Source organism: Passer montanus, unplaced genomic scaffold (assembly GCF_014805655.1).
Source record: "Passer montanus isolate IOZ18808 unplaced genomic scaffold, ASM1480565v1 scaffold82, whole genome shotgun sequence".
NCBI classification, from domain to species: Eukaryota; Metazoa; Chordata; class Aves; order Passeriformes; family Passeridae; genus Passer; species Passer montanus.
Window position 1 is genome coordinate 151592 of NW_024373479.1, and position 13449 is coordinate 165040.

The following is a 13449-nucleotide window of genomic DNA, read 5'->3' on the forward strand; positions in this document are numbered from 1 at the left end:
TAAAAACACCCACAACAGCAATACAAGTTCTAGTCCCCTCTCTCTATTCTCATGTTGGAGAAATCTGTGGCTTGTAAGATTGTGCACAAAGGTGGTGGCTACAGACACATTTACTCTGAAGCTGGACTAAAACCAGTTTAAGTTTTCTATCACACAGGAAGTGTAAACCACTACAAAGATTGCTACCAGAAGAAACTATTTCAAGCAGTATATCTGAAACAGCACCTTATGCAACTTTACTGAAATCTAAATGTCTTATTTTATGTTGTAAAGCTTTATAGCATTAACTTTAAAATAAATTTATAGCGAAAGGAATAATCTTTTACAGGCTCCTACTTACTTTCGTGACAGTATGTTCCAGTAAAACCTCTGTCACAGGCACAAGTGAAATTCCCTCCTGGCTGACTAATACACCGTCCATGAGGCCCACAAACATTGGATGAAATGAACCGGATTCCTTCTTGGGTTGCATTAGTGAAGACTTCTATTGTACAGCTGTCTATAACTGAAAAAGAAATGAGGTCTTTAGACTAATGATCTGTATCACCAATCAGATTTTAGTTTTAAAAGAAGTGTTTTTTTAAACAAAAATTAAAACTAATCACAATTTTGTGTTAGCTATAAGTTACCATCTAACTCTTCATAAATGAGCAGCATTTCCTCTCACTGTCTCACTGTTTTATCAAGTGAGTACGTGTGAGTACAATAAAAACATTTCTGCATTATGCTATTCCCCAAAATGTACATTAAATTTTTTTTTTTAATGTACCACCATCAAGACAGATTTATGGACAACAGCAGGTACCTTTACAAGAATTGTTCTTGCAGTGGTCCTTGAGATGAGAACAATTTTTTCCATCATAGTCATCAGGGCAGGCACAGTAATAATCTCCTCCCAGATCATAACATTTAGCCCCATTCTGGCAAGGGTTAGGTTCACAGAAATCAATATCCATCTGTAAAAGAGAGACCACAGTTAGCAGCAGCTGCTTCATTTCCCAGGAGTAAGCAGAATTATCTGCTTTGCCAGAGACACAGATGAAGCTAATGTACAAGGAACCTCAAGTTTTAAGGTTTATGAATCATAAATATTGCATTCCACCCTGCAAGACAGAGACACTTCAGCTTACTTTAGTCTATCCTAATACTAAGCATTTCTGACACTGCTTAAAAAATACTTATTTGGAGGAGGCTGAATAAGCCCATTTGCAATAACTCAGGGAATAATTACCTAAGCCATTAGAACACTTCAGCTTACTTAAATCTATCCTAATACAAAGCATTTCTGACACTGCTTAAAAATCCTTCTTTGGAGGAGGCTGAATAAGCCCATTTGCAATAACTCAGGGAATAATTACTTAAGCCATTAGGAGACACCTTACTGCAACTTCTCTGCATCATTATAAGTCACTTCTGTCCTTCACACCCACATACCAAGTGCCACAAGGCAAGTTAAATACCAGTGCACTTGTCAGCTTTGTGTCTGCAAGACACTTAAAATACACACAACCTGAACAAAATCCCATCCCCTAGAGCAAATTCTCTTCCCATCTCAATTAACACACAGAATTTATTATAAAACCACAGAGCTCGGAAGGGACCTCTAGAGGTCAGCTACTCCCCACCTCCTGCTCAAAGTGGGTCTAGTTAGACCCAGCTTCTCAGGACCTTATTTAAAAAAAAAAAATACCATCTCCATAGCAATTTACACACAGTTACATGAGATGCACTTTGAACTCTGACCATCTGATCCAGAGAGCCCAATTTAAAATTCACCTTCATTATACAATGTTTAACATAGACATTGCTGTGGCAAAACAATTCTGCTGCTTTCTGCTTTAGACTGGCACACAAGATCACTGATTCGTGATGCCCTCAATTGGTCTCAAAATCCACAAAGCAGACTCAAAAGGGATATTTTTGCATCACAGTATCTTTCATCCAAATTATTTTTCTTAAGGATTTCTTTTGTCCCCTCCAGTCAGTTTTTCCTTCTTCACATCTCTTGGGATTAAGATAGCTTTCAACTATACAGATATTAAATTATGTCCAATAGAGATTTTGATCCCTATTTTTAGCAGTTCAGTAGCTAAATAGGAGAAAAAAAGCCCAACTAGCCAAAGGAGAAGGAACACAAATGGTGTTAAGTATTTAATTCAGAGGAGCACATACAATTCCAGTCACAACAGAAAATTTTTAGCAAACCATTTCGTGCTCCCACACAGAACATTCAAAGCAAGCTATAAAAAAATATGTATGGTCTGAGAAAGATTCTCAGATCTCCTCTATCAGATGTCTCCATTTGTTTCCTTCCATTAGTGTAAATTTCCCCTTCCCAATGCAAGTTCAGTAGCTGGTACTTTAGCATCTGGAATCAATGGTAGATATTTCCTGCAGCACACAAGGCAAGCAGCCAACTCCCCCCTATTATTCAAGCACATTTGCTAAAACTTTAATTACACAGTATTGTATGAATCAGCCCAGAGCAGAGCACTGAAGTTATGATCCTTATGCAGAAACAGTTCATGAGCTATTAGGTGCTGCACCAGTTTGATTAAACTGGTTGGTATCTGTAGTCCTTTTAAATTTTGAATAAAATGAGGGCACTACTTCTTTAATGACGCAAATAACATAAAATAAAATTACTTCAGTGTTTAAGAGTGATCACTCCAATATCCTCTACAAAAAAATTCTGGAGCAAATCCAACAGAAGTCTAGCATAGTGCCTCCAGTTGATACTAAGCATAACATCCAGATGAATTTGACTATCAGCAAAAGCCAGACAGTGAGTACTTAATGCAAAATAATTTTACCCTGAAAAGCCTAATGCCCTCCCTAGAAAAGAAGAATATCTTCTTTACCATTAAATACTTCAGGAATTACCACTAAGACTTCAATATTTCAGATCTGAGTCCTTAAGCACTAGAACTCCATGTTCCTAAAATGATCTCAAAGTTCTGAGAGCCAACACTTGTCTATCTGCCTGCCTTTAGTAATTACGTTAATCATCACTACTACATATAATATAAATAATTGATATATAATTATTCTACTCCTACCAATAGCAGTAGGATTACTTGAAGGGTAATTCAATTATGTACCTCAGAGTTATTAGGATGAGAACCTAAAGCACTTCAGTGTAAAAAAAGGACAAAGGTCCTGAAAATTGCAAAGGAAAACATTTTAAGCTTAAGGAATACTTGCAGCCTTAAAACCCTTAGGAAGGCAAACACCTATATGCAACAACTTATAGTTTATCAGGCTGCAAATTCAAGTGTTCCAGCTACTATGACAGCGCTGCACAACAAATTTGCTTATTCAGAGTATCAGGTAACAGCTACAACAGGCAGTGACGCTCCAGCCTTGGGTTACTCCATTTAAACCCAGAGATACATTTCTTTCAAGAATTCAGTCCATGACAAGCATTGCAGTAATGTCTGCACTGCCCTCACCTCGCAGAAGACTCCTGAGAATCCCTGGGAACACAGGCAAGTGAATCCATTCACCAGGTCTTTGCAGCGGCCCCCGTTCTGGCAGGGATTGCTCTCACACTCGTTGGTTTCTATCTCACAGTTTTTTCCTGTGAAACCACGAGGGCACAAGCAGTGGTAACCGTTCACTTCATCCTTCACAGAGCAGAGAAAAGAAGCAAAAGTAGAAGGATTTGTTTATTCACAAAACTTGCACACAAAAATTTAAGTTACTTTTGTATTCTGAATTTGCAGACAGCAGTAGCAGCACAGAATTTTATTTTGTGAAATGGGTGCAAGAGTCTGCAAGTACAGTGTTACATTTTTAACATTTGAACTCATTTAATCAAACTGTAATTGCAAGCTATAAAACTCAACCAGTCAGACAAAGATTAATTTTCAACATGGAATGTAATGAACAAGAGTTACCTTACAAGTCCCTCCATGCTGGCACTGTCCATGACAGTCATTTATATCTATGGATAAAACATGCAAAGCATTAGAATTTAGACTTCAAGATCAAGCCAAAAAGTATAGGTTTAGCATAAAAATGGAGAACAAGTGATTTTCAAAAAGGTTTTTTTCTAGATGTTTCATGGAAAGGAAGGATTCTTGAGGTCTTAAAAGATCCCTATTTTTAAAAAATAACCAATGGAAAATGACATTCTATATTTCTACTACAGGGTACTAAAAATGAGATTATTGATATCAGTTAATTTCATATATAACATTTTAGCTTAAAAGTATTTTAAGTTGAACCTATATCTATCATTCAGAAACATGTAAGACTCAAGAGTTATTAAAGTATGTCTAAGATCACTTTAATACCAATTACCTTTCAAAATAAATTTTCAAACAGTATTTTCAATTTACATTGCTAGAAGTTAGAAAAATCCTGAGAACAGGTATTTTTTTCTTGTTAAAGTATGTATACTATCACTTATCATATTTTATCTCTTTTTTTTTAAGAATAAAGCACCCTACTGTCAACATACATACTAAAGGAATACTAACTGATATGACAATTTACTCCTGTCCATCCTGGAATGCAGTCACAGTAATATCCACCAATGAGATTTTTGCAAGAGTAAGCATTAACACAGGGTTTCCCCTCACACTCATTAGCATCTGTGAAAGAAGAGAAAATAAAGAATAGAATAAAGAACAAACCCAGAAACAGATTACCACAGCACCAAGCAAAGTGTCCATGCAATCCCAGCATCAGAAGCTCATATTAAACATTGCTAATTTTTAAAAACCATTTACATACCACAGGATTTTAATGCACACTTGCCTATAGTAGCACATGCATGTTATCTTACTCTTCCCTTGGCCAAAACTCAAAAAGGCAATTTGTTAGTCAGGGAAAAATCTCTCTCTAGCCTCCACAAGCTTAGTCACTGTTCTGCCACCATGGAAAAGGAGTTACCATCACCAATGCTGCATTTTGGAACAGAAAAGCTATGGGGAATTCTAAAAGAAGTATTTCAAGTAAGCTTAAGTTGGGGCTTAAATAGTTACAGATCCCCTTGAAACTTCTGGACTTGAGATCTGCTAAAGAGGAGCTAAGATACCAATAACACCACATATATTCCATATTCTCTTCAATAAAAACCATGCCAGAAACACACAGTTATTCATTGTTTAGGAATAATCTCCAGTGGTGTCCAAAGCTTTAGAATTACTTACCAAGCTGGCAAGTTGCTCCAATCCACTGCTGTGGACAAATACACTCAAATGCATTGACACCATCAATGCAGGTCCCACCTTGAGCACAGGGGTTTGATGCACACTCGTCAATATCTGCAAAGGCAAAAGGAGACTCCATTACACAACCTAAAGCTTGGCTTAACAGGTTCTGCTTCAAAGTTAGTTTGAGATGAAGGGGGAGAACGTGCAAACAAGCCTAGGCACAGACTAACATTGCTAACCTAATTTTTACTTAGGATTTGTCACATTTTTGTGACTGAGTACAGAAGATCAGCAAACAAGAAAAGAATCAGATAACCTAATAACCTACCTATGACTTGCACGTTCATTGAAAGTCAAGTCCCTAGACTGTGACACATATTTAGCCAGTTTTGTTTCTTGGTTGGCAATTTTCAGGATTTTTTTGTTTGGTTTTTGGGGTTTTTTTTTGAGGACAGTTGCTGTTTGAAAACAGGTAAGTCACCTGTGCTCCAAATCACAGGCAACATGCAAACCTATTACAGTCCCACAATACATTTCAACAACTTCTCTGTCCTCTGAACCAGACACTTAAGCATTTAAGTGTGCAAATCTACTTTTCTGCTGCTAAAGAAGGGGGGAACCTTTGACCTGCACATCTGTATTTCTCAAAATGACACCATTCTGTATTTTGCTTCAGAGTGGCTCAGTCAGGAATTGTCAAAGAAGCTTTGGCAACAGGGCATTTCTTTGGATATGGTCCAGCTATGCTTCTGATAACTTTTTGATAACAGATCTCAGCTGCATTGAGTCAATACTGTGAGCTGCACAGAACACTCCTCTTTTCACTTTACCAATGCTCAGCTGTTAAAAGACAGGGAAAGTAGAAGACTACCACCAAATTCCAAACCCACAGAGCGTGTTATCACCAAGCATCAACCCTTCCAACCCAACAGGTCAGTCACCAGCAAAACCATACCCACCAATAGCACATGTTGGTCCACTCCACCCCGACGGGCAGTGACACTTGAAGCCTGACGAAATTTCGTGACAAATTCCACCATTAGCACAGGGATTAGATACACAAGCATGCTCAGCTGGGGAGAAAGAAGGAAAAATTCTTGCTAAATACTCTTCCAGTACCAATTAAGGAGAATTTGCCATTAAAAGTTGCATTGGTTAAAAGTGACCAAGAGAAATAACAGTGGAGAGATACCAGTAGAGAAGTTTGGAGCCTTCCTCTCCCACCTGCAGAGAGTTAAGAATCCCAGGAGGAACATAAAAGCAGGATTTCACTGAAGATTTATCATCCTTCCCACCTAATAACTAGAAAGCCTAAGCACAGACAGCTCACTCTATTTCAATTCCAGCAAAGTTCCCCACTAACACTCTGCTTCCAGCCATGCACTTCCACCTCCAGAGCACTCCAGCACTTCTTTTAAATTCAGTGAGAAAAAACAGATATGCTGTATGCAGAGGTCTGAGTTGTAGTAGTTTAAGGTCTGTTTAGCTTCATTCTAGCACTGCTCTTGGAAACAGCAGGGAATAGAGGTGCTTACAGGCAGTGATGCTCCTTGTAGGGCTGTAACAGTGACAGGGGCTGCACAAACTCATCAGGCTGAGGAGGGACAAGCTTTTTCTAAATTTTTTTTGGTAACTTCCCCTCTCAGAAGCCAAGGAAGCTTTTTAGTACCGGTACCTAAAGCAGCTCACACACCAACCCTACTGTTAAAAATCAGTGTAGATCTCAACAAGTATATGGCCCCCTTTTGTACTGCCTCCTCCCTGAAAACATAAGCTACTCCCCCACAGCCTTCAGGGCAAGCTATGGCAAGATTTCCTCCATTTCAGCCTAAACTTTACATCTACCAGTTGACGTAAAATTTAAGTTCTACCAGTTGAAGTAAAATTTAAGTTTTGATGGTATCTTTAATACCACATAGAACTTTATGAAGTTCAAAGATCTACATCCTGATTAACTCCAAAAACCTTCTGCTGATAACAGTTTAGTGACTTTAAGGCCAAGCAGTGAAGTGGAAAAAAGAAAAGAAAAAAAGGTTCTACCTCAAATTTTACCTATCAAGAAACAGCAAAATACATACTGAGAAGCTGTGAATATCACATTTCAAAAAAGGATTAAACAATGCATCATGACAAAGAAAAAGAGCATCCAACTAACCACTACATAAAACAAAATATGAAAGAACTAGAAACCGCACACTGTCCATTTACCTCCAAAGTAAGAATAACCAAGAAAAGTCTCCAGAGACCAAAACTGTCCCTAGAACATGAACATTTTGGTCTTTGTGCAACACATGCACAGACAGAAAAAAGCAGCATGCTATCTCTGTACTGTGGTTCAGATAGGAAGCAGTTTTGCAAGACACAGATCTCTTAGACTGTAGGCAAAGCCATACTTCATCACAAATGTGGTTTAAATGCTGTCCTTCATTTTGCCAATAGGCACAAGGAAGCCACTTTTTTTTTCAGACTGCTCAAGGTGACTCTGTAAGAGGGTTTGAGCACACTTCCACAGTAGTTAACATTTTATCATTAATCCAAATATATTAGAAGTCCCACATTAAAAGATGAAATTTCAGTTGATTAAAAAGGGTAGTCAACACTTTCAGCCAACTAAAAATGGGGCCAAATCCCACATCAGAGATGAAACTGAAGTGTCCATCACTTCCACCTTTCTTAGTCCCCAGCTTGGAAAAGATGCATTCTTGCCAGCAAGCCAGAAGACAAGAAAATGGGCAGTAAGGAGTAAGACAACAGGGAAAGCTACATGTCTAACCTATTTCATGAGACTACAGCCCAACTGCATGGTTGGATTCAGGAGGAGAAGTTAAAGGAAAGAAATAGTCTCAGTATTATCTAAAGGGAAATTGGCACAGCATTTCTGTTGTCTTTGGTGATTTTTTGAGCAGCCAGGCTCAGGCCCCAGCAGGGAGAGATGGAGCCTATCCCCAGCGCAGTGCAGAAGTGCCAAGGCAGTTGCAGGTCTCCAAGGAGAGGTGCCCTGTCCCAAGTACCGATTTCGCAGTTCTTGCCCGAGTAGCCGTCGGGGCAGGCACAGCGATACTCATCCGGCTCCGTGTTCATGCAGGTGCCGCCGTTCAGGCACGGGTGGTGATTCCCACAGTAATTCAGATCTGCACAGAGAGAAGGCTCAGTCAGCAGGGAGCACAGATCCCGCTGTTTCAGTCCCTAGTCAGACACAGATGCCTTTCTGGCTTGAACATCCTTCACCCACATCATCCCCAATTCCAGTGGCTAGCCTGTGATCTGGTAACTATCCACAGAACAGGGAAGAATGAACAAGAGACAACTGCAGGAGTTAGAAGAGTCAGGACAATTCCAAGCCTTTTGTCTTCAACTTCCTACACTTCTGATGCCTAGGCACCATCTGCCACACAAGAATTAAGGCACAGAAACACTCAGGTAGTTGCACACTAGCAGAAAAGAAAAGGGGTTAATGAGTTATCAGTTAATCATGCAACTTAACTTATTTTTCCTGTACATTAATGTTAAGTACCTTTGTTACAGAGCAGGCCACCCCAGTTGGTTTCACAATTACACTGCCATGGTTCATTACAGCTCCCATGAGCACAGCCTGGGTAGCGGACACACTCATCACAGAACTGTCCTTGCCAACCATAATGACACCTAAGATGTAAGTTCACATGTTAAAAGTTAGCAACATGATGCTTCATGATCAGCATTACATGTATTTACAACACTACACTTACCGTTTTCAAGAACAAGGCCAACTGTTCAATGTGCAACAGATAACAAAACTTTATCCTGTTTAGAAGGGACACAACTAGTCCTGTTGAACATCCTTACAGGAACTCATCCTGCTCAAATGTGTTACACACAATGGCAACAAACACCACCAAGCACTACACGTTATGAGAACTGGACATGAATTAGTTGTTCTTTCACAAGAAGTCCCATCTTCACATAATCATCTCACACTAGGACAAAACTTGTGATTGATACAAGAAAGCTGAAATTGATTTTCAGAAGGAGACTGCCGGCTTACTGCATCCAGCACCATAGTGTTTTTCTGTGAAGAGAGATTTCACGATAATAGCCAATTTGCTCTAGTGCTACAGCCTTAAAAGACCAGGGCAGCCAGAAAGGCAGCAGTCTTGGTAAGTTTTTCAAGGCCTGGTTTCTCAAGAAAACCTTTTTTCACAGATTTGTTCCATTATATCCTCAGTGTTCTCTACTGGCACTATTGAAAAAGTATTCTTTCAAGAAAGGAGGAGCGACAACAGAAACAAAAGCAATTAATAATTCATTTGTTTTAGAGTTCAAATTTCTCCCCAAGATTTCTTCAGACCAGTATATTTATGTTAATCTGTATCAGAACTCTGCTAAAAGAAGCAACTGTTTATGCTACAGGGAAGTATTAAAATCTGAACTAATAAGGGGGGGAGGGCATAGGCTAATGATTTTTTAAAAATATTTATATTTCACACTTATTTTAAGTAACAAGAAATAGTAAGCTTGCTATTTTGGGCCAACAAAACAAACGTTCTGTCTGTTAAGAGTGCATTTCTTATACAGAATTCAAAAAACATACTAGTAACAAAGATCACACTGCATGAGAGTTGGGCATATGCACAACAGTGCAGCCCCATTGCCTAAAGGAAAAAAAAGCATTAGAAATGAAACTATGTTTTTTAGATTTGACACCACCATTCTATTATCCACATGATTTAAATAGTATAAAAGAGAAGAAAATAAATTAAGTCTTTGGGGGAGCAGTGAGAGAAGACAAGGAAGAGAAGTACAAATGAGGAGTCTTGGTTCCTTGTGAATCAATCCCCTTCCACTGTTTCAGTAAGCTGGATCAATCTCCAGAGGAACAGAACAAGCTGTGCTGGCAGCACAGAATTTAAATCCTTACTGTTTACACTGGCAGTAAGGAATCTAGATGCAGAAGGTCTGCAAGACCATTCTTTTCATATGAAGTTCTAGAACTACTTGGAGCTTTTCAGGGCAGGAGCAGGTACTGGGACACGAGCTCAAAGATCTCCAAGGAGAGCCTCAGCTGAGCACCCAGCCCAGAGGCCTCGACTGCTCCTCTGAGCAGGGCTGGCAGAAGCCTGGAGAACACTCATATTTTAGAAGCCTCTTTCTTTGGCTGCAGCAGCAGCAAGAGGAAACAAATACTGCTCTTGCTAAATTTGATCTCTTCCTTCCTCCTCAAGGACAGAAAAATCTTTTCAGAGGATGGTAATAATAAAAAAAAAGCATTGCAACTCACTTTACTGGCTCCAACCCAAATCTTCATCCATGCCAAATCTGGCACTACTGCCAGTGATTCACCATGACTATCCCAGCCAGAGCCAACTCCCCACCCACATACAACAAGCATTTTCAAGAGCTGAAAGTCTGCATCACAAAGCAAATAATAACAGTAACTCAATTTTTTCTCCATAGCCCATGGATAACAAGTTTCTTTGTTTGACACTACAGTGGTGCTTAAGAGTGCAAAGAAAAATACAGCCACCTTCTAGAACTTGAAGGCATCTTAAGCACCTACTTGAGTTTGTAGGTATGCTTGATGACATTAAAATTACTTCAGCAGAACAAAAGTTGCTGCTTTTTCATGATATTCAACACAAAGTTTACTGTTAAAATTACCACTGAGCCTGAGGGAAATAATTTCTAGAGGCTAAAAGCAGTCCAAAAGAACACAATGTTTACAAGTCAAAAGGTTACTATGTGGTAAGCTGATCAGCCTTCAGTTTACAAGGAAGAGTAAATTAGGATTTCCTCTTGAACAGGAAGTCTGGTTGCATCCTACATTAACAGGTGCTAGAGCAGCGTTAATTCCACTTCCTTCTGAAAAGATAATGCTGATATGGATCTCAGCCCACCCTGAGAGCAAGATGGGACCAATAAAGGTAAACCAACCCAGAAATGCCTATGTTCTATGTCATTTATGGATATGTCATTTATGACAAAAATATCAAGGAAAAAACCAAAGATGAAAATGATTAATGATTCACTATTAGAAGCCCAAATGGTGCAAACACAAATTCAACATCATTTAGGAAAAAACTCCAAAAAAATTTAAACCAGAATTCCTTTTCAAGTACCAACCTCCTGTGTAAAAGCCAAAAGGAAACTGCCAGTGCAGCTAATAGTGGGCTAAAGTTACTTCTTCCCTGCCCTCCCATCCCAGTCAAGAATAAACTAAATAGTAATTCTAAATTTTTCATATCTGACAAAATAAGAAAGCCAAATATAGAGAATCTATAAGGATTCTCATTGTTCAACAGACAAAGAAAATTCTTATTGGAATCAAGATTCTACTTCCTTTGTCCTTCCCCTCTGCTGACTTCATCAGCTCAAAGTTGTCTTCACAATCCAGCACATACAAAACAAAATCAGACCTGGCTCAAACTTAGCCCTTGCTGGGTTATTAGCAGTACAAAGAAGCTACCATAAATAGATTGTTGCAGTTTAGTAACTTCCTGATGGAAGGCTGAAGCACAGGCATCTGCTCCCAGACTGAAGCATCCCTTTGGGTCACAACTCACACAGAGTGCAATAAGGAGAGAAGAACAATTGTTGGTTATCTTGAAACCAACAACTTGGAGAACAAATCTGGCAATTCTACAGGCACACTTCACAGCTTCCATTTTCCTTAAATGAGAGTCTGGAGGCAATAGAAAAATGAGAATTCAGACAAAAGGCTAGAGGTGGGGATGGCAGAAGTTAACATTAGCAAAATTGTAGACAACTCTTCAATCATCAGATTAGAAAAACTGCAACTGGAGAAAAAACACTGCTGTCACTGACAAGCAGAAAAAGCCACACTAATTCAGCTCAGTGGGGCTTCAAACAGCTAAATTTCAGGAGAAAGGACTTTCTATAGTAAATGTCAGTGCATTTGAAGAGGGTAAATTTAACATCAGGGAACACTACAAAAGCACTGATCACTACACACAGTTCAAAGTCAGAACTTTGAACACACAGCTCAGTTACATGTGTACTCAGAGGCAGGGGAAAGTGGGGAAAAAAGCATGAAACAGAACAATTGGGGTTTTTATTTTTTGTGGGGGTCATTCAAAACCAAAATTTATCAAGTCTAATAGAAGATTTTTCTATAGAAATATGCTTTCCTTTTGTTCTTCTGAAAGAGATATAATTAAGGGAAAAAGCTGACAGTGGCCTTTGCTTTCCTCTGAGGAAGTTTGTTATAATTATTTAGTAAGAGCTAGGTTGAAATTAAACATTTCCAAATCAGACAGAACTAACTAGACGGGTCTAACTAGACCTCCTTGGGCAAAGAGGGGACTACATGACCCTGGAAATGTTGTCCAGACTCCATAAATTTATGTCAAATCCTACAGTGGCAATTACAGAAGTGCTGTGGAAAGGTGAAGAGATGTATTCAGAGTCTGATGGTCTGTCAACCACGGCCCCTCAGCACCTTGAATAATTAACAACTCCTTATCCAAAAGGAGGATGCTCTGCCACCAAAGCAGAAAGTCGGGGTGCCCTCAATGGTCAGCTTAAACTCAGCTCTTTTGTATTATCTTCATACGTGATTTATTCTCCTGTTTCAATATTTGAGAGTCCTGATCCTTCTGTGCAGAAAGATCAACTGAGAAACTTCGTATTCCACATCGCATCCAATGACTAATCTGTGCTGGTTAACCTTAAAAAAAAAAGCTCTGAATGAGAGGATACCTAAATTAATTCTGTTCTACACCTACTTACAGAGCTTTGTCAGCACTTCATGCATAAATACACCTGAACCACCAAACTGCAGTCTATTCCTGAAGTCAATGCAGAAATATGGGGCCTAAAAATAAATTTAAAAAAAATCTTAGGGAGGATGTAGGCAATGTGGTTTAAACCTTTAAATATCACAGGTTACATCTCGCTGATATACTGCTCATCATACAAAGAGTGAAGAGAACATCATTGTGAGGTATTCATACACCTTTTTATAAGCAGACTTTTTGGAAAGAGCCTCTCCCAATCATGTTTCAAGTGGAAGCTGGGGCCAAAACACTCAATACAGGAAAACAAAGCAAAAACAGTGACATTAAGAGCAGAAGCAAAATGCATCATTCAGGGGTGGGGGAGAAATAGCCCTCTTAAATAGAAAACCACTAAATTTTCTAGTGACGTGAACAGGATGGTGTTGCATAGGCCAGAACAATAGCTTTATATTAGTTATTTACTTAAAATAACTATAAGAAAGTCTGTTTAAACTTTTAGGAGATTACTTGTTGCACAGCAGGCAGCAATATTGTCCAGCTGGTAGATCCTACAA

At 39.0% G+C, this 13449-nt stretch overlaps 1 protein-coding gene across 2 annotated transcripts in view; it reads right to left on the reverse strand.

Annotated features, from left to right (window-relative positions):
- Window positions 1-13449, reverse strand: part of JAG2 (jagged canonical Notch ligand 2) — a 73597-nt gene that overhangs the window by 15363 nt on the left and 44785 nt on the right. Inside the window, exons 6-14 of one of the 2 annotated variants that reach the window (XM_039733039.1) lie at window positions 8677-8807; window positions 8174-8293; window positions 6122-6235; window positions 5160-5273; window positions 4485-4598; window positions 3900-3946; window positions 3453-3626; window positions 806-956; window positions 341-505 (exon numbers count right to left, since the gene is read on the reverse strand). In XM_039733039.1, coding sequence (XP_039588973.1) covers window positions 341-505; window positions 806-956; window positions 3453-3626; window positions 3900-3946; window positions 4485-4598; window positions 5160-5273; window positions 6122-6235; window positions 8174-8293; window positions 8677-8807 — 1130 coding nt within the window. The remainder of the gene's footprint in view (window positions 1-340; window positions 506-805; window positions 957-3452; window positions 3627-3899; window positions 3947-4484; window positions 4599-5159; window positions 5274-6121; window positions 6236-8173; window positions 8294-8676; window positions 8808-13449) is intronic. The other variant, XM_039733040.1, reaches the window with a different exon arrangement.